The sequence below is a fragment of the Ahaetulla prasina genome, chromosome 3 (genome assembly GCF_028640845.1).
Source record: "Ahaetulla prasina isolate Xishuangbanna chromosome 3, ASM2864084v1, whole genome shotgun sequence".
NCBI classification, from domain to species: Eukaryota; Metazoa; Chordata; class Lepidosauria; order Squamata; family Colubridae; genus Ahaetulla; species Ahaetulla prasina.
This window is the reverse complement of record NC_080541.1, coordinates 42,578,552-42,605,183: the sequence shown is the minus strand read 5'-3', so window position 1 is coordinate 42,605,183 and position 26,632 is coordinate 42,578,552. Positions and strand designations below refer to the sequence as shown.

At 35.5% G+C, this 26,632-nt stretch overlaps 1 protein-coding gene across 1 annotated transcript in view; it reads right to left on the bottom strand.

The window, feature by feature from the left end:
- Positions 1–630: 630 nt before the first annotated feature.
- TRPA1 (transient receptor potential cation channel subfamily A member 1) overlaps positions 631–26,632 on the bottom strand; it is a 44,095-nt gene continuing 18,093 nt past the window's right edge. The window contains exons 11-27 of the mRNA XM_058176185.1: positions 25,584–25,753; positions 25,337–25,501; positions 23,934–24,048; positions 21,237–21,403; positions 18,746–18,839; positions 17,277–17,336; positions 16,474–16,572; positions 15,741–15,811; positions 15,255–15,396; positions 13,208–13,297; positions 12,796–12,965; positions 11,132–11,261; positions 10,053–10,235; positions 8,507–8,575; positions 3,484–3,594; positions 2,506–2,603; positions 631–1,273 (exon numbers count right to left, since the gene is read on the bottom strand). Of these exons, the coding sequence (XP_058032168.1) occupies positions 1,075–1,273; positions 2,506–2,603; positions 3,484–3,594; positions 8,507–8,575; positions 10,053–10,235; positions 11,132–11,261; positions 12,796–12,965; positions 13,208–13,297; positions 15,255–15,396; positions 15,741–15,811; positions 16,474–16,572; positions 17,277–17,336; positions 18,746–18,839; positions 21,237–21,403; positions 23,934–24,048; positions 25,337–25,501; positions 25,584–25,753 (2,133 nt within the window). The 3' untranslated portion in view covers positions 631–1,074. The remainder of the gene's footprint in view (positions 1,274–2,505; positions 2,604–3,483; positions 3,595–8,506; positions 8,576–10,052; positions 10,236–11,131; positions 11,262–12,795; positions 12,966–13,207; positions 13,298–15,254; positions 15,397–15,740; positions 15,812–16,473; positions 16,573–17,276; positions 17,337–18,745; positions 18,840–21,236; positions 21,404–23,933; positions 24,049–25,336; positions 25,502–25,583; positions 25,754–26,632) is intronic.

Below are 26,632 nucleotides of genomic sequence, written 5' to 3'. Positions count from 1 at the left end.
GGTTCGAAGGTCGGAAAGTTGACGAAGACCTGGGGGAAGTTCGTTCCAGAGGGTGGGAGCCCCCACAGAAAAGGGTCTCCCTCTGGGCGCCGCCAATCGGCACTGCCTGGCTGACGGCACCCTAAGGAGTCCCTCCCTGTGAGAGCGCACGGGTCGGTGGGAGGCTTGATGAATTAAATATTTAATCTGCGAAATATGTTTAAAATTTAAGCTTTAATAATCAAATTCATTTATGTATAACCCACCTTTATTATTTTTACAAATAAGTCAAGGTGGTGAACACTTTCCTTCTTATTTTCCCCACAACAACAACCCTGTGAGGTGAATTGGGCTGCAAGAGAATGACTAGCCCAAGGTAGCCTATGCTTTAATGGTTAAGCCGGGACTTGAATTCACAGTCTCTTGCTTTCTAGCCCAGTGTCTTTCATATAATTATTCCCTACAATATGCATAGGTCAGTCTTCAATATTCCCTATTACCATACTTTCAGGAAAACCAGTTTAATGTAAATGAGATTGTACTGACTCTGAGAAGCCAAGCATCATATTAATCTCTTTGATATTCTGAAGAGATGAATTTGGCTTAGTTGGCCTGAATTCATCAACAAAGCTGCTACTGCATTAATTATACTATGTGTTAATATTTAAGAAACTAAGTCTTTTATATATTCCCCTGTTGGAATATTTTAATGTATGGTAATAATTAAATTAATATTATACCATGCCGCTGTAGAAAAGCCTCTAAATACAAAACACAGAAACTTATGGTAGTTATGCTGAGATAAGTTTTTGATTCAGCCAGTCCTGTTTAGCCACTATTGCAATAATACAGTGAGCAATCATCTACCGGGAGGCAAGAGGAAGGGAATATCCAGCATTATATAGCCTAGTATTTGTTTCTTAACCAGCTTGACTGGAATTGAGGGGACTTGCTAATCAATCCGTAAACCACATTGACGTACTACTGTTCCACAATGGTAACTCCTGTTCCAACTTAAAATGCCACAGTGTTAACTTCTGTTTCCTACTAGGAAGCTATTTTATATAAAAAAATATCTGGATTGTTGTAACCAAATTAGGCACATTTCGATTTCACTGCTTTGAGCACTGTATTCCATTTACTGTCCTTATGTTCCAACTGCTCTTTCCTAAATTTGTTCTGGAATAAATCATTTGGATCTTCATCCTCTGCCTCAGACATTATTTCCATCTTTTGTGCAACTAGTTTAAGGAGATGGTGCTGTTTTTCCACCAGAGTTGCAATGTCCTTAAGCCTGGAGATCAAAAACATAATTTGTTATAGGACAAGTTGGTAAGCTATACAAGCTACACTGGGATTGACAATGAGGACCTCAGAACTGCATGCACAACCTTATATTTTGGTCACATTCTTTGAATCCCTCTAAAACTTATTTGCTACTATTTAAATTTAAAATGAAATAAAATTAAAAGATATTTAATTTTTTTGGTCTTAATTCCACTGACATCACTCAGAAAATCTAAAGAAGGTGTACATTTTAATACATGATATTATATTACGGATGATATAATAAATATATATTAAAATGTATTAAATATGAAAAGATGATTAAGATAATGAATCTTTTTTGAAGATGATGCTCTTTAAATTATTTTCACAATAAGATTTTCTTTTGCAGAAAAAAAGTACTTTTGATTAAAGAAATATTTACACCAGTTCAACAGATGTAAAGAAATCATACATTAATTCTTTTAAAAGTATTTGATTTGAAACAAGCTTTTGTAATTCAAGGGTTATGACCACGCACATTTTATGACTTATTCCCCTGAAGAAGGGAATTTTTCTTCCTTTTTTCTACATTTGCTTCATATTTTGGAATATTTTTGTAGTATGAAAAGATTCATATTCTTCAACCAATGCAACCAATGATAATAGAGAACACTTTATCAGCTCCATTTTTCTTGGGTACTGTATTGAAGTTGGTATTTACTAAAAGTTAACCTATACTATACATGCTATGTATAACACTTTCTTTACATTAGGACAAGTTCTTTTTTGTTTCAAGTCAGATTTGAATCCATGCTGTTTGTAATAAAGCCAGTTTGTCACTTGATCATATCCAATACATGAATAACATAACAAAGGCCCTTCAATTTATATATTTCATAATATATAAAATATATAAATATTATTTTGAAAGTTGAAATTAGAAATTTTGTTATGTTGCAAGATTGACTTGATAATAGTAAGGAACATAGCCCAAGATGCATGTCAGACTCTTTCACTACCTCCAGGATTCTCAGAAATATACTACTAAAATTATTAAAAAATGGTTCAGTAAATGCTTGCTTCTGTCTACAGTAAAAATAAAGTCCACAGTAATTTTATTGTTTTAATAATTCTATTGAAAATAAAACACTGTCCTGCAAATAAAAAGACTGTCCTGCAAATAAAATCCTTAGCCTGCAAAATCATAGTTGATTTCCTATTAATAGAAACTTCATTATTTTATTTCCTAACAAATACCTGTACTTCTGTTTCAATACTTCTAGTTCTAATGTTGTATCAGCACTCTGTGTATCAGCTGCTGTATTATCCCATCCAAAGCAATACTGGAACACAGTCTATAAAAAAAAATAGGAATTAATAGAAATGATACAATTCTTCTAACAAATTTAAGATTGTTGTTGTTGTTAGTTGCAAAGTCATGTCTGACCCATCGCGACCCCATGGACAACGTTCCTCCAGACCTTCATAGCCTCTGTACCACACAGAAATAAAAAATTCTTTGAAGCTTGTAAAGTGTCCTAAGTAGAATATTTTATTTATTCTTTATTCACCAAAGCACCTGAACACAGGACAATGGATGGAAACTAATTAAGGAGAGAATCAACCTAGAAGTAAGGTGAAATTTCTTAACAGTTAGAACAATTAATCAATGGAACAACTTGCTTCCAGAAGTCATAGGTACTCAACACTGGAGGTGTTTTTAAGAAGAGATTGGACAACCATTTGCATATAATGATATAGGGTTTCCTGCTTGAGCAAGAGGTTGGACTAGAAGACCTCTAAGTTCCCTTCCAATTCTGTTATTCCAAAACCAGTTATGAGTCTGGTATGCAGTGGAGTTATTGTTCTCTGGTTTTCTTGGTGAACTTCAAACATCTCTCCTTTTGGCTTACCTGTCTGTCAGACCTTTCTGCTTCTTTGCTCCTCTCCTACTCTGGCAGGAGACTAAAGAAATGCAAAGAGCAAAGAGGATACCAGCATCTTTCCTCCTTGCATTCACTGCCAAAGCAACAATAAGAAGTAACAGAAAGCAGATCATGAGAGGCCAAGTTCTCTTTGCTTTGAGTTTTATTGTCAGTTTAGCCCTTGGCAGCCATTACAAAATTGGAAAAAGAATTTCATTAGTCTGGCCCTCTCTATTCTTCTCTTCCTGTTTCTGGGATTCAGAAGATGGATAGAAATCATAAAAGTCAGTCATTCTTGTTTTTAACTTACCATAAAGCCACAATATCTAGGTCTATTAGGATACACAACAATGGATTCTTGATCAACTCTACTGAGAAACCAATATGGTAGTTTTTTTTCCAGGTTTGTATGAAGATTAACCTAAGAGAAATAAATATATCTTTAATAAACTTGTTAAAAGCATAAAACTAAATAATTGTGCCATCAGAATTGGGCTGTTCATTCAAATCCTAGATTAATTTTACATTCAATATAGAAAAATTGTTGTAACTTTATGCTTAGGTAAGGTTGATTATCCTTTTTGGATAAAAAACTAAATTAAGGTTTTCCATCTCCCTCACAAAAAGATGAATAGAAAAATTGATAAATTAATCTCTGGTTATGTCATTTCTCATAACAGCATATTAAAAGCTTATGTCTTAAGGATAATGTTTCATATAGTATAAAGCTTTAAAGTAATTAGAAATGCTGACAAAATTTCCAATCCTGGAAAATCCAAGCTTAATCCATATTTAGATTAAGTATTTCAAAGATTAGCTGACCAGCATAACAGCCATTGTTAGAGCATGTAAGTAAAAGGCACATATCTATAGGCTGGTGGCATGTCAGCAAAAGTGTTTTGGATAGCAACATAATTTTTAGATTACGTAGAGTAGCATGAATGTGCCCAGGAAAAAAATGGACTTGTGCAATCCTGACCAAACTATACTCAAATTGACTGATTTGGTTCTTATCATTAGCTAAAGATATTGCATATGGCACAAGGACAACTTATCTTAATAACGCGCTTAATATCAAAACTTCAATTAACCAAGAGGAGTGGAAGATGTCATTATCTATGAAATATCTACCGGCAATATGGCAAAAACTGCAGCATAAGAATCTGTGAATTGGAATGTATTTTTATTTATTTTTATTTTATTATTCAAACTTTTATACCGCCCTATCTCCCGAAGGACTCAGGGCGGTTTACAGCCTTATAAAACATAAAATATAATATAAATACATGTTAAAACAACATTTAAAAAACTTATTCCATTAGGCCAAATTTAAAACTATAGTTAAAATACAAAACCCCATTAAAATTAAATTTATAAAAAAAAAAAAATCAAACCCTAGGCCAGCCCTGCACGGATAAATAGATGTGTCTTAAGCTCGCGGCGGAAGGTTCGGAGGTCGGGAAGTTGACGTAATCCTGGGGGGAGCTCATTCCAGAGGGTGGGAACCCCCACAGAGAAGGCCCTTCCCTTGGGTGTCGCCAGTCGGCACTGCCTGGCGGACGGCACCCTGAGGAGTCCCTCCCTGTGAGAGCGTACGGGTCGGTGGGAGGTAGTCAGTGGCAGCAGGCGGTCCCGTAAGTAACCCGGCCCTATGCCATGGAGCGCTTTGAAGATGGTCACCAAAACCTTGAAGCGCACCCGAGAGGCCACAGGTAGCCAGTGCAGTCTGCGCAGGAGAGGTGTCACGTGGGAGCCACGAGGAGCTCCCTCTATTACCCGCGCAGCTGCGTTCTGAACCAACTGAAGCCTCCGGATGCTCTTCAAGGGGAGCCCCATGTAGAGAGCATTGCAGTAATCCAAGCGAGATGTAACGAGCGCGTGAGTGACCGTGCATAGGGCACCCCGGTCTAGAAAGGGGCGCAACTGGCGAACCAGGCGAACCTGGTAAAAAGCTCTCCTGGAGACGGCCGTCAAATGATCTTCGAAAGACAGCCGTCCATCCAGGAGGACACCCAAGTTGCGGACCCTTTCCATCGGGGCCAATAACTCGCCCCCAACAGTCAGCTGCGGCTGCAGCTGACTGTACCGAGGTGCCGGCATCCACAACCACTCCGTCTTGGAGGGATTGAGTTTGAGCCTGTTTCTCCCCATCCAGACCCATACGGCTTCCAGGCACCGGGACAGCACGTCGATAGCTTCATTGGGGTGGCCCGGGGTGGAGAAGTACAACTGAGTATCATCAGCGTACAGATGATATCTCACCCCAAAGCCACTGATGATCTCACCCAGCGGCTTCATATAGATGTTGAACAGAAGGGGCGAGAGAATCGACCCCTGCGGCACCCCACAAGTGAGGTACCTCGGGGAGGACCTCTGCCTCCCTGTCAACACCGTCTGCAACCGGTCGGAGAGATAGGAGGAGAACCACCGATAAACGGTGCCTCCCACTCCCAATCCCTCCAACCGGTGCAGCAGGATACCATGGTCGATGGTATCAAAAGCCGCTGAGAGGTCTAATAGGACCAGGGCAGAGGAAAAACCCCTATCCCTGGCCCTCCAGAGATCATCAACCAATGCGACCAAAGCCGTCTCCGTGCTATAACCGGGCCGGAAGCCGGACTGGAACGGGTCTAGATAGACAGATTCATCCAGGTACTGGGGTAATTGACATGCCACCACACTCTCTACAACCTTTGCCGTAAAGCGAAGGTTCGAGACTGGATGATAATTACCTAAAACAGCCGGATCCAGGGAGGGCTTCTTGAGGAGGGGTCTCACCACCGCCTCTTTCAAGGCGGCGGGGACGACCCCCTCCAACAAAGAAGCATTTATAATCTCCCGGAGCCAGCCTTGTGTCACCTCCTGTGTGGCCAGCACCAACCAGGAGGGGCACGGGTCCATTAAACATGTGGTGGCGTTCAACCTCCCCAGCAACCTGTCCATGTCCTTGGGAGCCACAGGATCAAATCCATCCCAAACAGTCTCGACAAGACGGGTCTCTGACATCTCACCTGGATCCATGCAATTTTGATCCAGACCATCCCGAAGCTGAGCTATTTTATCGTATAGATAACCGTTAAACTCCTCGCCTCGCCCTTGTAACGGGTCATCCTGCACCCTCTGTTGAAGGAGGGAGCGGGTCACCCGAAACAGGGTGGCCGGGCGGTTATCTGCCGACGCAATGAGGGAGGAGACGAAGGAACGTCTCGCTTCCCTCAGTGCCACCAGGTAGGTCCTACTAAAAGACCTAACTAGTGTCCGATCAGCCTCCGAACGGCTGGATCTCCAAACACTCTCTAGGCGTCTTCTCCGGCGTTTCATCTCCCTCAGCTCCTCAGAGAACCAAGGAGCTGGTTGAGACCTACGCCGGGTCAGAGGCCGCAAAGGCACGACACGGTCTAAAGCCCCGGCCGCGGCTCGTTCCCAAGCCGTGACTTGGGAAGCAAGAAGCAAATGTTAAAGGGCATGAATAGAGCTGTTGAAAAAAGAAAAAAGAAAAAAAGAAAAAACTGAAGGGAGGAAATACTATATTAGAAAGTGGTTTAGAAATAACAGTGATGTGTTAAAGACTGAAAAAAATCTGAAATGCATATGCCATAGACTGGAATAAATTTTTAGAAAATCAAGCTGTAAATGATATGATATAATTGAGAAATGGCAAAGCTGCAGGTGTAGATAGTATGTTTGAATGAGTATTGAAATATGCATGTAGTTTCTTGTGGAATAGATGCATGACAGGTTTAATCTGGATGCAAATTGGAATAATGCTATTGTTGTTTTCCTATACAAAATAACAAGAATGAAGACAAAAGGTTAGGATTAGTTATGCCTGGGAAGAATTCTGGTGAAAGGATATGATAGTGGCACTAAACAAAATTCGGGAAGTATAAGTCGGTTTGTGCAAGGCAGGGCATATATAGACTGCATTTGCACTAGTCATTGAAAAATATATAAAAATGAGAAAGTTTATTGTATATTTGTTGATTTAGAAAAAAAAATATTAAAAAAAATTATAGGTTACGATGTAGCGTTTTATCACAAATATTGATGGTTACTCAATGGCATAAGAATATATGATGGAGGTAAAGTGTGTGGGAATAAATAGAGAGCTTAATGAATTGTTCAACACTGAACAGGAAGCAAATAAAAGATTTATGATGTTTCTTATTTGTTTAATACATTTATGATAAAAGGCTTGCAGTAATGACATGATGGTTATGGATGTGAATATATGCCAATTATACCCATTAGAGGGGAGCATCATTTGCGATGAATATTAAGCTACACTGAAACAACCAGAAAAATTCATATGAACATTAATGAATCAAATATCAAGTTAATTGTGTTTGACAGGAAAAATGGAATTAAAAAATTCATGATATAGCTAAGTGGTGAAAGACTAAAGAGGTCTGTAAGGGGCATGCATAAGAGCACAAGCGTGCCTACCGTTCCTGTCCTATTGTTTCCTTTCATTATATCCAATTAATATAGTTATTAAATACTTATGCTTATATACATGCTTATATATTGTATAGTTATCTCATGCTTATGCTTATATATACTGTATGACAAAAAACAACAACAACCAGAAGAATCCATGTAACTTGGTAGAATGTTTGCTAGAAGTGAAAATGGATAGACAAGTTTTAAGATGGGCAGATGCAGGCAGAAAAGTAGTAGTACTAGTAGTCTGTGATCTGTTGCAAATAATAAATTTGTCAAAAGAAATAAAGCTGCAAATATAAGCATGCTTTCACTACTTTGATACACGGAAATGTGAGTTACATTTGTAAGGGGAAGTATAAAAATTGAATTTAGTTGGAGTGGATTCTTCAGAATGTTGTAAAGCAAAGACCAAATGGTTAGATGAAGTTGATGAGGTCCTCAGGAAATGAGATATTGAAAATTTTAAACAACAGAAGGCAATGTCTGAAGCAATATGATGAGAGTAAGAATGATTTTTCAAGGTTTAAAAAGCAGGGAAGCACAGTGGAAGTTCTTATTTTCTGATTATCCACCTTTAATTTCTTTGGAACACTATTTTTATATCATATCTATGCTTCGCATAATGTTGCATATTAATAAAGGGCATAGTGTGATGTGTATATACATATACCCATCACACACACACACACACACACACACACACACACACACACATATTCATTCCTGTTTCCTTATCTTTAGGTTTCTAGAATTTCACATAACTTGTCAGAAGAATAATTAGGCAATTTCCCAATTATTTTTCAATTTACTTTCCCAGCAGCAAAGGGGGAATATGAACTCCTATATATACTGTAATCAATATAAAATCTATCATGCACTGCACAAACCTGCATTGCTATTCTTTTCATTGCAGCAAACTTTTGCACCTCTGCAATGTCACCAACAGCCAAACCAATCTACAACACAGAAATCATAATCAGCAAGGGTTTTTTTTAATGCTTTCCAAATATTTCAATCCTGTTCAGTTAAATCACAGTTTTACCAAAATTAAAACTAAAAAGTCCTACCATCATAACAGGAACCTAACATATATTCTCCCAAAGGTGCTTTTTCAAGAAGCAACTGGACTTTCTGGTTTTTCTTTGAAAATGTTTTGTTTCTCATCCAAGAAGCTTCTTCAGAGTTGAAGAGTTCAGAGTTTAAGAAGCTTCTTGGCTGAGAGGTGAAACATCCTCAAAGAAAAACAAAGGAAGTCCAATTGCCTCTTGAAAAAGCACATTTGGGACAACCATGGCTTGGATGACTGAGAATCTCCATAGACATGTAAGATATATTCAATAAATCAACATATTCGTTTGCATACAAATCCAATCAGAGTTTTGTACAATACAAAAAACAAGGATGGCATACAATAGCACTTAAAAAAATTAATGCAGTAGTTCAAACATAATTAAAATAATGAATTCCTTTGTATCCTTAAAAAAAATCAGAAGTACCAAGAGAAATAATCGAAATAATGGATGTCCACCCATCCATTACAAGAAAAAGAAGCACAGCTTCAGACACTGACTTAATATTTCTCTTTTAACTTCAAAGCTCAGCAGCTATCAGAAATAGACTTTATAGTGAATTGATGGTCCAGGTGGAATAAGTAGAGACTTGGATTCCTTCATCTGTAGCCATTAAAAGCTTTTCATCTGCCTAATTCACTGTACCCCTAATAGACTAAACTGAACAAATTTGAAATAAAATGCAGTTAGGTGTCAATTCTAACTATAATCAACCTAGATACAATATTTTGAATCACCCAGATTTTCAAAGACGGTCCCAAAATACAACATGCTAGAATAATCCTTTATGGAAACTATTAGAAAGCAGCTTTTTCTGGTGCCTCTGCATTGAGTGTGTAAGAGATAATGGGACTTATTGTTCAGGTATTTCAGAAACGATAATAATCATTCTCATAATACCACTTCAGCTGTTTCTGGATGGCAGTCATGCAGTTCTGTTGTAATGTCTTCAGTGACTACAAGCATCATAAATAATACATTAAAGGAAGTACAGGTACAGCTAGCTGTGTGATTTGCCTGAAGAAATTTCCATGTACAATCTCTTTAAAATTTCTTTAATTAATCTCTTAAGAAATGCAGACAGTGGCTGATGTTTGTTAGTCAGAATAGACTGCAATGGGCTAAAAGGAGGATTCTTCCCATATTAGGAAAAATACATGACCTTATTATTTCTGCCCTCAACAAGCCAAAAAGGAAATGTTGCTGATGCCTGTTATTTATTCCTAATAAATTGTAGCAACTGCTCCCTCCACATCTTTAGCAATCTATTTTCCATAGACAAAAAATAAATAAAATAAAATAAATTTATGCAAGTTCCAAGTAATGCTGTCAACATCTGAACTTAAATATAGTTAATTCTTACCAGCAAGTTCATAAGAAGAATCGGGATAAGCATAGAAAAGATAATGAGAATTATAAAACTCAGGAATGGAAAAGGGAGTTTATCACCGAGCATTGGTTCAAGGAAAGCCTCACGGTAGTTGTTATCTCCTAGCATCATGGAAAATGTTTGCATTACTGAAAGATATGGAGTGCCATATGTTTGCTAAAAGGAAAAAGAGGAAAAATAGTAATTTATAGTATTTTGTTTTCAGACTCACACATAATTTCCTGGTTTTTCATAGGTGTTCTATTATCTCAAATGTTACTATTCATGTTCTTTTAAATATATCTTTAATTTTCTATTTAAGAGGACTAATAGAGATTGCGATAGATTTTTAAATGTCTTCAGTGCTCACATTAAACAATCCAAAGAAAATTCATGGATATAATTTTTTAATCTTCAAGCATTTATCACTGGTAGGAAACAAGTATATTTTTATTTTTAAAGAGTAGATACATTTGGATTTTGCAAAGTTGGATACCCTCAAAAATAATCATTTAACTTCTCCTTTTTGTGGCTCAGGTTATCTTTGCATGTTGAGGCATCTAATTTCCAACAAAACAGTGAGCTGTAGTCACCTACAACTTAATTTTCTATGAACAGCTATTTGACGCCTAGAAACTCTGAATTTATTAAGAAAATAAATATGATAATAGAGAGTGATGATTTATTTCTGATTAATTTTAGTTAAAAGAATTTTTAAAATCAGGTGATAGACATTAGTATGTTTATGCATGAAAGTTATTAAAAAACACTTTCATGTTGTCTAAATTCATGTCTCAAATTCATGAAACAGTACAATCATACTGAGTTAATGAAACTTTGTTTTTGTTAACAGCCACTTGATGATTTATAATCAATCAAATCCGGGTTTCTTCTATCCACCCCCTCACATTTTAGTGTATCCAGCAAGATCTAGACAACATCAGCCCCAAGATGCTCTTCTTCTGTCACATTTAACTTGTCTTAAGTGATAATCCCACTGAACAACTCAGTTATTTTAATAAAATTATTTTTATTTTAAAATAATTTTGTAAAGTATTTAATATATTTCAAACCTGTGAACCAAGAAGAACATAGAAGCTGAGCCCAAATGCTAACATCAAAAAAAAGAAAACAATAACGATTCGTATCAGAGTCCTCAAAATTTCCCAAAACATCACAATATATATTCCATAATTTTCAAATCTGGGAAGAGAAAACACAATATTGAATTTTAAAAGGTGTATCTATAATTTTCTTAATCTGTTAATCACATGACGCATCTGAGAAGTCCTCTATTTATAAAAATTCCTGCTATTTTATTTGTCTTTATAATTCCTTAACCAAGAAATGTTTCTAGAGAAGATTCTAATTTTAGTATCTGTGCTTTTTCATTAATTCTGATTCAGTCCCCATTCTCTTTTGTCTTTTATGGGAACAGAATCTGGTCCTCATGGGTGGAAACGCCAGTGTGGTTGCCTTGTATTAAAATATGTAATGGTTATGGTAACTATTTATGTATGCTGTAAATCTCACATTTTCAAACTGAAGAAATATTGAAGACTTTTCTCCTTTTGTTGTAATGTGAGAAACTAAAGTACTTTAGCTGAATGTTAAAAGATTCAGAATAATTAAAGTATTTTTCGTAAAACTGCTGCTATATAGTAATGGGAAAGATAATGGCTAACAATGGCCTCTAATTATACTCACTATTATTTCATTATTAGTTGAGAAAAATGGTAGTTCCTGGAGAACATAAATACAAGTACAATATGCTTTAATAACCTTATCCTGTTTATGTACGTCTAATAAGCATTGGGGTGTCATTGCGGAAAAATAACTGGACTATATTAAGTCCTTGAGGTGAATATCTAGAAGTCTTCCCTGTCTTTGTATGATGAGCTGCACCCAAGAAAATTGGTATCATAGTGAAAAAGCCCTCCTGTCCCTTAGGGAATAATTTTACTACAACTATGAATCAAAGGATTGAGATTAACTTTGTCTTTTCCCACTATCCCAAAGGTACTTTCTCAAGAGAGGCAACTGGACTTTCTTGTTTTTCTTTGAAGACATTTCAAGAAACAGAATGTTTTCAAAAAAACCAAGAAAGTCTAGTTGACTCTTGAAAAAGCACCTTTGGGACAACTATGACCTGGATGAATGAGAATCTCCATAGACTTTTCCCATTATATTGGGATAATTCTTCAAAATTTGTCTCTAATAAAAAATAGTCTTTCTTTCTTCCTTCCTTCCTTCCTTCCTTCCTTCCTTCCTTCCTTCCTTCCTTCCTTCCTTCCTTCCTTCCTTCTTTCCTTCCTTCCTTCCTTCCTTCCTTCCTTCTTTCTTTCTTTCTTTCTTTCTTTCTTTCTTTCTTTCTACTGCATGAAAGGGGAGACCATAGCTTAAGATAAACTGGATAGCTTTAATAAGGAACACAGTTATTTGATTTGATCCCACACAATTAGAAACTAATCTGATTTAAATTCAGCAACTTTACTTTAGCAACTTTATTTATTCAGCACCTAGGTCTCAATTTTCAGATATCATATCAGGCTCATAATGTTCTAAAGCTATGTTATTTGTATATTCTTGAAATATAAATTACCATTCTCTAAAAACAAGACACATTCATTTCTATACTTATAAAAACCTATGAATTTAAATCATTCTACAGTGGCTCAAAACCTAATATAGAACAATTTATTAATTTGTAACTACATTCTTGCAGGTTCTAACTTACCTTTGTAAATAGAGCAAGAAATTTGTCCAAGCCAAGAGTATAGCAATTGCACCACAGTCCCACTGTAAACGAATTGGTAACATCACAAATAAAGATGACACGAAAATGATACTTGTAGTATAAATTGTCCAGTCAAGAAGATTAGAATAATCCAACAAGTAGTTTAATTTCTAAGATATAAAAAGGTTAAGTATTAATATTGTTGCAAAGGAAGAAAATCATATAGCATATTATTATTTCTAAGCAAATTAAGATTACTAGGAGTAAAAAACTAATTACAAGGAACACACTCACAGAAAAAAAAGATCATAATGAATAATGATTTTCTTCATAAAACATTATTTTATGTTTAACTGCACATAAAATACTTCACATAATAATATTAAATAAAAGCCACAACATTAGCAATTACCTGTTGGAATAGCTGTATTATTTCTTTGCAGATACCAAATAAACTCATGATAAAAACTAAAGACATACAAACTTTAATGAAGTTTGAATCCTGAAATGAGAAAAAAAAAACAGGAAATGATATTAATGGGTAAATGGAAAACAATTTTCATTTTGCTTTTAATGTATTATATTGATGGGGAAATTGCCCAGTATCTTGCATTATTAGTAATCAGAGATAATATATAAACTTGAAAACTGAAGTCTGGTGCCAAATGGTAAAAGATTATCTTACGCTATTAACAAATATTGCAGAAATACAGAAATACAGAATCATGAAAGTATTCCTTAGAAAAATAGAAGTAGGTTGACAATGCTCAAATTTCTAAACCAAAACTATTATACTGTATTCCAAGACTGAAACTAAAATTCCCCAATATCACCCAATATACTTATTGGGAGAGAAGAGAGGTTTCTGAGGGCAGAAGGATTCCTGGGCTCCGGCTCCAAGTACAGAGGAAATAAATTATACCTATTACCCTATGAGGTATTTCTAACTCCACAGGGATTCTTTCTTACTTTCTTCAGCTTAGTGAATTAACTCCCTGACTATTATCCAAGTAGGATTTGTATAACATGGAAGCTATGGAAGACAGTAGTCAAAATCCTTAACATGTTGTGTAAATACAGAGTCAGGTCTTTAACCAACCTTATTATACATTTTATGTGAACTCAGCTACTTACACGGTAAATATGCTGTAAGGGACAACATAACATGCAATGTAAGTTTCACCACTTCTCCCAAAGTGATGTTTTTGTTTTATCCATAATATACAAGCATTATTCCCTCTAAAATTGCTGGGCAACTGTAGCAAACAGCATGGAGCAATAGAAAAGAACATTTGTAGCTCAGGGTTGAAATGAAAGGTCCAAGGTGATCATGGACCTTTCTTGCAGATGTTTTATTACCAAATTAGGTAACATCATCAATGCTGGTGAGGGAGTGAGGTTTAGGTTGGTGGAAGTAGTCTTGGTGACCAACACTGACAAAGTGTCTAGAATATAAATGAAAGTAAATCCCACTCCTTATTACCACTGATGATGTTATCTAAATTGGTAATGAATGTCTGTGGGAAAACAACCAAGTACCAAGGATATATGGGACAATGTTGAATAAGCATCATCTTAGTTATTTGGTTTTTGGTCTTTCCTCGCTTCCATTAAAAACCTTATTTTTTGAATGTCTGCAAACAGATACAACTAGGAATAGAGGTTCAATCTGTGAGCCTACATAAGGTTACACAATTGTGTGCCTAGGCCTTTACTACCAATAGACTAAATATTGGTTAGTGTAATCCCAAGTACCACTCCAAACATTGTTGTCAAATTGTCCTTTTTAATTATAAAAGGACACAACTTAATGGTTAGGAACATAAACCCAATTAATCAAATTTAAATTTAATGACACTTATTTTAGTCTTGATCTCTCCCTAATTTCTGCCTATTGTAATTTACTTTTTTTGGAATATGTCTGTTCACTTCACTGAAATGACAAGTATGGCAGGATATCCCTGATTTAGAGTCCAATCAAGACTAAGGTAGCCTCAGGAAAGATCATACTAAAATATTTATCCAGAGTTCTAATGGTTCTAGAGACTTCCCTAGATTCCTAAGCTGTATACTTTAAGTAAATGCAGATATTGAAAGGAAACATATATTATTTTGACCTCTTCCACATGAAAGTCCCAAAATATCTATCTGAAAAGAGGTGGTTTCCACATCAATAAAATCAATCAATAAATGCAGCAGAATGTACTTTAAAATGTTAATGTTTCTACAGACTTGAAATAATGCTTTACAGTTCTATTTACTAATACTGTAAAAACTTAAGAACTGTTTTTCTAGATCAAATTAAGATCTTTCTTTTCCAGAGTTCTAACAACAATGATTCTTGAAGATCACAAAATAAATGAAAGCAAATGCATTTGTATGTGCTACTTAATCCCAGGTTCCAGTTCATTGCATTATTGATAAATTCTACAAGCCAATGTAATGAATTAAAGCCATACCTTATTATCAAAAGGTCCATATTTAAGTGTTGCATTGAAACAAACATCTGGCTCTAAATTGGTGATCAGGAGGGTAAGAGGTATTAAGCCAAGGGAATACACAGCCAGATTCAAAATATGTGCTCGGAAACCATAGGCCATCCTATAAAGTAAAATTGTATTTAGTATGACTTTCATAATATAAATGGTAGCATTCTCTACTTCAGCAGGAAGAAATGTAAACAAGGAGAGGCTCTGAAAATAAAATTTAAATTGGAACATCTTTTTAATAATTATGTTTATATTTACTATATTTGCAATTGCTAGTTACTAAGGGATATATACATATCTCATGTGTTCTTTCCATAAATCATAAATTTGTAAGATGCCCATCTTACCAACATAAATAAATAAAATAAAATAAAACCTGATTTAAGAGGTCAGATTTCAAAGACCCCGAATTAGAACAAAATATGAAAGAATTTTTTCCCCCAAATGGCTACCTACCATTTCATAAGTAAATATTCTGTACAAACAGGATGACTAAGCAGTTCAACACGATTGTGACGTACCATGGCCTGGGATAAGATAGGAAAAAATACAGATATGTCATTTTACATCCAACCTATTATATATATTAAATAATAATATGACTTGGGGTTATTATTAATTGTGGAGCAGTTTATAATATTCTTAAAATGTGTATTTATATATGTATTAGCACAAAGATGAAAGCTATTCTACATCAGCAAATAGATATATTGTAAGGCATGCATTCTGCTCAGTTAAATGAGTTTAACAATTTAGATTATCAGAATGGATAACTTGAAAATATGTGATTATTTGGGGTGGGGTGAAAGAAAAGGTGCATCTCAAATCAATTCTAATGAACTGAACTGCAAATTTAAGGATATTACAGCGGATCCTTACAGAATATTTCAAATGGTCCTAGATTACACTTTCTGTCTCTACAGCATGACGCCCCCCAACCCTGAACCCTGACTCAATACCAGACCATGACCTGTTTGGAACTGACCCATGCAAGTGGCAGGTGAGCGATGACCATGGATGAATCTCCCATCATGTGAGCAGTGGCCATTTTATGCTCACACATGAAGGTGCCCTAACCCCCTCCACTTGCATGGAACTATCCCCTTCCCCCCGCCAGATTACCAAGACAGAAAGGTTGGGGACCTCTGCTCTACAGTATTAGGTATGATTTCACATAAGAATAACTTACATTTAAAGCAAGAAGTGGCTCATAAATTATTTCCCCATTCTCTTTAAATTTCTTCTTAAGTTTCAGCGGACACTGAAGATATCTGAAGTTATATTCAATCTATGCAAATATGAACCAACAAAGTTTATTATTTCAGTAAATATATTCAGGGTATAGACATATACACAGTTACGCACACATGCACCTCCACACACAAACTTTGATATTATAATTTCAATTCAGGGAAATTAAGGAATTAAATTTCGATGCAATATTTACTATTGACAGTATATATTCCATTTTGGACTATAGTGATAAACTTAACTTACGTTTTGGTGACAATTATGTGTCATTTTAAATCATGGTCATATAACAATCCTGTAAACTATTCTTCAAAATTAAACAATTAATGTTAATTAAATCAACATTGGTTAATTGATTTTAATATAATTGCTTCTTAAACTTATTTTTATACCGTATATGCACACATGTGCATATATGCATACAGATATATACATACATAATATGAAGATCTCTCACTCTGCTTCTTTGTACTCAACACAAAAGGAGAACAGAAAAGAGCATAGAAGTACAAGCTTGTTTCTGTGGATTTAATTTATAATAAGCTATAGTTTAATGTAATATGCAAATTCAACTGATCTTTTTCAGTGAATTCCAATTAAATAGTAGTTAAAACACAATATGTAATATATAATAGATGACTATATGTTTCTTGCATAAGAATCATAGGACCATTAGTACATCAAAATGCTTTATTAATTCTAAAACTCCTTAATAGATAAAACTGCTTGCATTTTACTTACACAGAAGTCTTTAGATCCTTTTTCATCAGATGATTCAATAATGCAATTGTCTAAAACCAACTAAGCAAAAATAGAGAAACATTTCTATGTTTTTTAAAAAATTACTAACAAAGTTATGCAATCATTTTATTTATTTTTTATTTATTTTTATTTATTTATTTTTGTCACACAGTATATATAAGCATAAGTATGAAATAATTATACAATATATAAGCATATATATGAGTATGAGTTGTAATAACTATATTAATTGGATATAACGAAGGAAAACAATAGGACAGAAACGGTAGGCACGTTTGTGCTCTTATGCACGTCCCTTACAAACCTCTTAGGAATGGGGTGAGGTCAATGGTAGATAGTTTTTGTTTGAAGCTTTTGAGATTTTGGGAAGAGACATAACAAATTCTTAACAAATCATTTCATTGTGAATGATGAAAAGTAAATCTAAACTGAAGTGGTTTTGAATTTTTCATATTCAAAAGCACATTAAAGATTTGTTTTAGGTACAGAGATATGTGGCATTTAGAGACATTTAGGTTAGAGGACATGTTTAGAATTTCAAAGTTTAATCATAACATTAAGGCCTTAATCTTTCCCTATTGTTCACAAGGGTAAGATGCAGTCCTATTGCCTCCAGAATTTAAACTCCCATTAACACTTAGGATAGCTTTTCCATGGCCAATAGCACAATGATGGAGGCAAGTTTTAATACACACACTCATCAGTGTGTTTCAAAATTAGTTTGATCCTTGTTCTAGAAAATGGTGATTTTGAAATTTCTTATTTGTGTCAATCTACCTAACAGTATGAATTCAGTGATTATATCTTAGAATTATTAAAATAAAGTAGCCTGACAAATGGATTTGTTCAAAATGGCCATTCATTCTTCTCTGCCAAGAGAATTGTCTGGTGTTTTGGAATCATTCTTCTTTATTTTACTATTAGAAGATTTGGACTTCTACATGTAAAATTAGTTCTTTTTCAGTGATGTTAAAAACATACTAACAAATGCAGTCACTGATAGAAACAATAACGTAAGAAGAAAACAGGCCATATTAAAGCTTATACATGGCGTAAGGAATATCTACAGGTTGGATTAAAAGAAACATGAAGAGGGATATACAGAAATATACGCTAATTTCACACAATACTATTATCTCAGTCTTCTCCAACTTTATGCCTCTTTGGGATTATAGTTTCAGTGTCCCCCAAACTGGATTGTAGCTCCAGATTTCCCCATACTGGGGGTATAATGGGGTCACAAATTGAAAAAATTAAAAACAACTTTTTTGTAAATTCAATGATTGAACTCGAAAAACACCTAGGATTTCATGGACAGAATTCCATGTTATTGTTTTTTCATAACGATAGGAAAGTAGCTTGACACTGCCTTAATTTTTGGGGGAGTGGAATAACCTCCCAGTTCTGATCTTCTTAAAAGTTACATTACTTGCTAAATATAAGCTTACTTTTAAACATTCAGGAAGATATTCAACCATCTCTAGTATTGCACATTTGTTTATAGAAGAATGGTGAGAAAATGTTATTATAGATTCTTCCCATCTGAAAAAGAAAATAAGTTGAAACGGTTCAGAATGGGTATTTGTAGTGATCAAAGAAAAAATACATTGCTGTATCTTTGATAAGGATAAAGTTCCGTTCAGGGTGATTCCATGCAGTTTTTTAGCAACAGTATAGAAGTGGTTTGCCATTCTCTCCCATCCAAATGCTAAGCAGGCCCTACCCTGCTTAGCTTCCAAAGCAGACAAGACCAGCCACGTGCCACTACCTAATCAGAACTTCCATGTTTTTAAAAGGATTACTGCAAAAATGTTGATGTGCAGCTCAATTACAGACACTGTCATAACAAAATTAAAATGAGTAGGCTAGGCAATATTTAGCATGTTGCATAATAATAGCAAGTTCTTAGCAATTCTTGAAGACAAGTGGTATGTCATAGCTTTATTTTTCAAGGCTCCCCTTGAAGAGCACCAAGAGGCTCCAGCTAGTCCAGAATGCGGCCGCGCGGGTGATAGAGAGGGCACCATGTTGCTCCCATATAACACCCATCCTGCGCAGCCTGCACTGGCTGCCGGTAGCTTTCCGGTTGCAATTCAGGTGCTGATTACCACCTTTAAAGCGCTCCATGGCTTAGGACCGGGGTATTTGCGAGACCGCCTTCTGCCACCGATTGCCTCCCAACGACCTGTGCGCTCCCACAGAGCGGGCCTCCTCAGGGTGCCGTCAACCAAACAATGTAGGTTGGCGGCCCCCAGGGAGAGAGCCTTCTCTGTGGCGGCACCAGCCCTATGGAACGAGTTACCTCCGGGGTTATGCCAACTACCCGACCTCCGGGCCTTCAAGCATGAACTAAAGACTTTATTATTTCACCGAGCGGGACTAGCCTAGTATGTTAGCGAAATTTTAATGGGTTTTTAATTGTTCTTCAGCCGTTTTAGTAATTTTAAATATTTGTTTTTAAATTGTTTTTAAATAGTGTTTATTTATTATATTTATATCATAGTGTTATGTGTATTTTAATATTGGCTGTACACCGCCCTGAGTCCTTCGGGAGATGGTGCGGTATATAAATGTAATTATAAATAAATAAATAAATAAATAAATAAATAAATAAATAAATAAATAAATATAGTTATACAAGCATGACATACCATTGCTATTATATGTTATGTAGGGAAAATATCTTAAATTAGCTAAACATTGGCTTCCTACTCCTATATCTAGCACTTTGTGAGTATACTCTATATTATAAATGTAACAAGAAAGGTGAAAAAACCGATACAGGTATAATAAGCTGACTCAAAAAGGGAAGTTAATACTCTGAGCTGCCTGTCTGAACAAGAGCTGATGTGCATTCTTTAAATTGATTTGTATACCAATGGCACTATATTGAAATATAGCACAAAACTCATTTTCTTATAAAATGAAAAATGCTTATTAGTTTATGCTATATAAAACTAACATGAAACCATAAGACACAATTTAGGATTTTGAATTCTACAAATATTTTCCATCAAGATTATAATAGTGCCTTCTAAGATTCCTCACTTATCTTGGGGGGCGGGATGTGGTAGGGAGGGGCATATGATAGACCTTTTCAGTAGGGACATGCCTTCTGTGGAAGAGCATGTTTCCTTGAGTGGCCTTCTGCAACTGGAAAAATTGCGGAGACCATCAGAAATTGACTTGTGTCAGCAGTACCAATAGAGTTTAATTTTTTATTATAATTTCTGATGTTAACATAATTTTTATAATTATTGTTTTATTAGTTTGATTACCTATAATCCACCAAGAATATGCTAAAAACTGAAATGTGGATAAATTTTATAAATAAATAATTCTTTTCAATTGTTTCTTTTGAAGACTAAAGACTTTTCAACCATTTTTCATGGTTTCCAGGTCCCTTAGCATTTTAGTAATTCTCATCTGAACTTATTTAATATCCTTTTCAGCTGTGGTGCCCAGAACCAGACTAAATACTGCAAGTGATGTTCAACCAGGGCAGAGTGGAATGCAAAATGGCTGCACATGATCTAGACTTGATGTTTCAGATGTTGACTGCACAGAAGGTAACATTTGTCTTTTTGGTAGCTCCATTTAACTGCTGAATCATGTTTAACTTAACTTTCACTGCAGTGAATAGAATTTAGCAGAGATAAATATAACGTTCTGCACTGGGTCAGGAAAAATATCCTGGGTCAGGAAGAAATATAATATCAGGACCTCTGACTTTCCGTAGTAGATGTTTCACTAGTAAGTAAAAGTTGTGGTTGGCCTCTTGACCACCTTCTCATTTTATGATGGGAATTAGATAGGACTGGATTTCACAGAGTGGCTAGTCATCTTTTAGGGAATCAGCTAATGACACAGGACTGGGAAGAGTGACCAGTACTTTAGAAGAGAGAGAGAAAACTCCTAAACAGATTTATGAAGGCTTACCTTTTATGTAAAATGACAGCATTTACAACATCTTTTCGGCCATTGTGTATGGCTTCATGAAGGAAAGAAGCTTCAGCTCTGTTCAGGAGAATTTTGGCATTGTCGTCAAGAAGTAATTTCACTGCTTTTGCGTGGCCTTCTCTGGCAGCAAGATGAAGAGCTGTGTTCTTTCCCCACATGCACCCCAAGAACAATTCATTAAAATAATGCCATTACTCTATGAAACAAACATCACATGGAATTAAAACTGCTGTAATTTTTTTCCTCTGAAACAGGGGTCTGCAAACTTGGCTCTTTTAAGACTTGTGGACTTCAACTCTCAGAGCTTCTCAGCCAGCAAACCTGGCTGAGGAACTCTGGGAGTTGAAGTCCACAAGTCTTAAAAGAACCAAGTTTGCAGACCCCTGCTCTGGTACATCACTGTCTCTGCTTCTATCTCTTCCTCTGACAAATTTCAAGCTGTAAACATCAAGATGCAAGGATATTCATTCATTTTGCTGCTTGGTTGTGCAACAATCCCTCCAGAATGTCCACAAAATGCAGGAAGGTGGGTCAGAGACTCATTTTGAAACCCATTTTTTAAAATGAAACTCAGAATTGTTGATATGATCTGTAGCTTCATTTTTGTGCATACTGAATAGCATTTACTTCTAATAAATGAACAATTATTCAAACATTTCATTTTTGATAAACAGGAAATTCATTGTTGTACTTTACAAAAAGTTAACTACATACCAAAAATATTATTAATATTTGGAAACTGATGTGAAATCTTATTCTTATGGATATTAATAGATAAACAAAAAGCTCATTACGTTGATAGGGTGTTGCCAAATCTTATCATAATTTATAACATTTGGTTGATATATGTTTGAAGGGTAACCCAATTTTCGTTCCAAATAGGTATTTCATGCATAGTTATATTTAATGAAAATATAAATGGAAAGACAGGCACCAAGAATCTTATTGGCTAAATTGATGAAGGAGGTTTTATCTTACCATATTTCCAAAAATGTAATTGAACATTTATCAAGCCATGGTGGTGCAGTGGATAGAATGAAGTATTGCAGGCTAACTCTGCCCACTGCCAGCAGTTCAATCCTAACAACTCAAGGTTGACTCAGCCTTCTACCCTTCCCAGGTCAATAAAATGGGGACACAGATTGTTGGGGGAAATATGCTGACATTTGTGAACTGCTCAGTAAGAGCTGTAAAGCACTATGGGGTGGTATATAAGTTTAATTGCTATTGCTATATTTATGAGGAATTAGAATTTAAGTGAATACCAAGCTCTGGAGGCTTCATTTGAAAGTTATTATGTATCTTTTATTAAAATATTTGCTATTATTCCAATCAACATACAGTACAGTAAATAAATTCCCCAGTTTACAAGTAGCTAGATATATTTGGGGCATACTGAGAGAAAGATTACATTTTGACCCTGAGTCTTCTAAATATTTAACTTTAACTTTATGAAAAACTCCACTTTAAAAATATGTGTTAAGACATTCCAGAATTACAGTGGTTTATAAGTATTATTTTAAGAACTTTCAACAACAATCAGATTTAGAATTTTGTTTGCCTCATATACAACAATGGCAATGTAAGCCTACAATACTTTGGATCGGATTCCTCAAATAATGTAGTGTATTCAAAAAGAGGAAAGCTGATTTTTCTCTGTTAGTAATTTTAAAAAATTGAGAATATATTAACTCATATAGTTTGGTTGTATCCAGTTTTGGTTTCTTTTGGAAAGAATAGAGTAACCTATATAAGCATGGGTAAATGCTTTCAAGTTAAAAGATGTCAACGTTATTTTAAATTCTACTGCAAAATCCTGGAATCTGACTATTTTGCAGGCATATTGGTTATATTGGACTGTAGGAATAGCTAAGAAAATAATATTGTGGAGATTGTAAAAGTACTATTAGCTCTGATATTAATGACTTAAGTTAATAAATATACAACATCTCAATTTTGGAAAGGCTACTTTTTCTAATATAAGTGATTTACATCAATTTATTATATTATTTTTTCTCAAACACATTATGTGAACAGCTAGCTCTCTAGACAAGGCTATAATAGAAATAACTGGAAATAGTCACATAGCCATCTTGCCAAAAAAAAAAAGACAAGCAACTACAATGTTTTGCCCTAAGTTACCCAGAATAAAGACAAGTGATAGAAAGCACTCCTGTCAGTGGTGGGTTTCAAATTTTTTTTACTACTGGTTCTGTCAGCGTGGCTTGGTGGGCGTGGCATGGCTTGGTGGGCGTGGCGTGGCTTGGTGGGCGTGGCATGGCTTGATGGGCATGGCAGGGAAAGGATACTGTAAAATCTCCATTCCCACCCCAATCCAGGGGAAGGTTACTGCAAAACCCCCATTTCTTCCCGATCAGCTGGTACTTGGGAAGCAGAGAATAGATGGGGGCGGGGCCAGTCAGAATTTTTACTACCGCTTTTCTGAACTACTCAAAATTTATGCTACTGGTTCTCCAGAATTGGTCAGAACCTGCTAAAACCCATCTCTGACTCCTGTTTCAGTAAAGGCTACATGCACCCTTGCAAGTATGAGATAATAACAATTGAAACACATTCTTTGAGTTCCAATATTATGTAAGAGCCCACTGAACAACATAGCACCTAAAACTAAAGTATAATGTTACCATTATAACTAAAAATTACAGAGAAACTTACCCCTTCATCATTTACTTTATCAGTGGCTTTCATATTAGTATTCAAAATAATCTGCATTGTATGAGTATATCCACCAAAAGCGGCATGATGCAAAGCTGTCCAGCCTTTATAATCACTTATGGAAAAAAAAAACACAGAATAAAATATTCTCACATTGTTATAACAATTGAATATAAGTCCAGGTGTGTGTGTGTGTGTGTGCGCGCGCGTGCATGAAGAAACATATACTACTGTATTTTTCAGAGTATAAGACGCACCAGAGTATAAGACACAACTTAATTTTTGGGGAGGAAAATATGGGGGGGGGGGGAAATCTGCCTACTAAGTATTCGTATGGCTAGCGTCCTTAATCTGGTCAGCTTCAGAACATTAGTTTGTTGGTTTTGACCCCATGTGCGTACTTTTTATCCCTTGCTTGGGGATAAAAAACAGCTTCTAAATCTTCTAATGATCTTTGGAGAGAGAAGCAATGAGAAAAGCAGGCAAAGCATGGAGATGCTTCACTCACTAGTGCCTCGTTAGGGCTGAAAAAATGCTTCTAAAGCACAGTTGAGTGAGGGGAGCAGGCAAATCACTTCACTCGCTAGCACCTCATTAGGGCTGAAAAAAGGCTTAGAAAAGGTACATTCAGAGTATAAGACGCACCCAAATTTTCAGCCTCTTTTGGTGGGGGAAAGTGCATCTTATACTCCAAAAAATATGGTATATACAAGAAGTGGCAAATAATTATGGTGTTTGAACCTCAATGCTAAAAACAACCTACTTTTAACAACTGCTAAGGGACAGATGGTTTTTAAGTCCTGAGTCCATGACACTCAAGAGGATGTACTTTCTTTTTCACATGACTGTATTTCCTGAATAATTTGTTCCTTAATAATTCAGATTGTTATAAAGGTAAAGGTTCCCTTTGCACATACATGATAGTCGTTCCTGACTCTAGGGAGCGATGCTCATCTCCATTTCAAAGCCGAAGAGCCAGCACTGTCAGAAGACGTCTCCATGGTCATGTGACTGACATGACTCAATGCCAAAGGCGCACGGAACGCTGTTACCTTCCCACCAAAGGTGGTCACTATTTTTCTACTTGCATTTTTTACCTGCTTTCGAACTGCTATATTGGCAGAAGCTGGGACAAGTAACGGGAGCTCACCCCATTACGCGGCACTAGAGATTCGAACCGCTGAACTGCCTAACTTTCGATTGACAAACTCAGCGTCTTACCCACTAAGCCACCGTGTCCTTCAGATTGTTATAAACATATGTATATCAAGTATGTGTAGTTGGGGGCCGGATGTATGTCAGCCATACTTAAGTGTAAAGACCAGGAAGTCAAACCCACAGAAAGATCAGACCTGTACTTTATTGAGATAGGCTATAATAACAGAATCTTGCAATTTACCTACCAAAGAAAGAGGGCACCTTTCTTTAGGAGAAACTGGACTACCTTCTCATGTCCATTTTGAGCAGCCAGATGTAAAGGTGTCATCCCTTTCTTGTCTCCTTCATTCAACAGTCTAGTATCTTCCATAGCCTCCAGAAGTCGAAGACACGTGTTGATTCGTCCATAGCTGTATGAAAGATACATGTCCCGTTATTAAGGATAAAGTTTGGAATAGAAAATGGTCAACGAGAAAAGATTTTCAGTCTTACCTAGCTGCAAAATGTAATGGAGATTTCTTGTCTCTGCTTTTAGAGTATACAGAAACTTTCATTTCAAGAAGGATATTCACAGAAAGGGGTACGCCTTGTTTGCATGCATAATGTAAAGGGGTGCATCCTTCCTGATCCTCCTCATTTATAAGATCTTCAAAATGTTTCATCTGTCAGATATAAAAATGGTTCCTTTTAATAGAATTCTAGAGAAGTTAGAAAGTTATTTTGAGCTTACATCCAAACTGATATTTATTTTTATTTTATTTATTTATTTTGTCAAGCACGTACTAAACAATATATATAAGTATAAGCATGAAATAAACACGCAAAGTGAATACAACCAAATGGAACATTAGGACAGGAATGGTAGGCATGGTAGGCTCTTATGCACGTATGTTATCTAATCTTATGCTCATATGTTACTAATGATCACAAAAGAATGTTCCAGGGTACAATAGGCTGATGTTGCATTTATAACATGTTTTCAATGTTTTAGATTGTTATAAACCTTTCGCCGCGAGCTTAAGACACATCTATTTATTTGCGCAGGACTGGACTAGATTTTAAATTCGAATTGGTTTTAATGGGGATTTTATTATTTTTATTATCATCATTTTAATTATTCGGCCAATTATAATAAGTTTTTTAATGGATGTTTTTATCTGTATTTATATGTATATTTTTATTTGGCTGTTAACCGCCCTGAGTCCCTAGGGAGATAGGGCGGTATAAAAATACGAAAAATAAATAAATAAAAAATAAATAAATCCAAGTTCACTTTTAGAATGAATGAATATAATTTAATGATTGAATATTCCAACAGAGTGAATTGCCATAAGGAATTCTGATATTGTATGGTGACTTGAATTCGGAAGATACCTTACGATTCAACTTTGAAACTTTCATGATATAGCTCTAGGGAACACTTTGATTTCTCTGCTGAGAGGTGTTGAAAAGTGATATTCAGTTGAAAAAAATAATTAGAACAAAAAGCTAAAAACCACAAAAAATGTTTGCGATTGAACTATAGTTTTTATGTATAATCT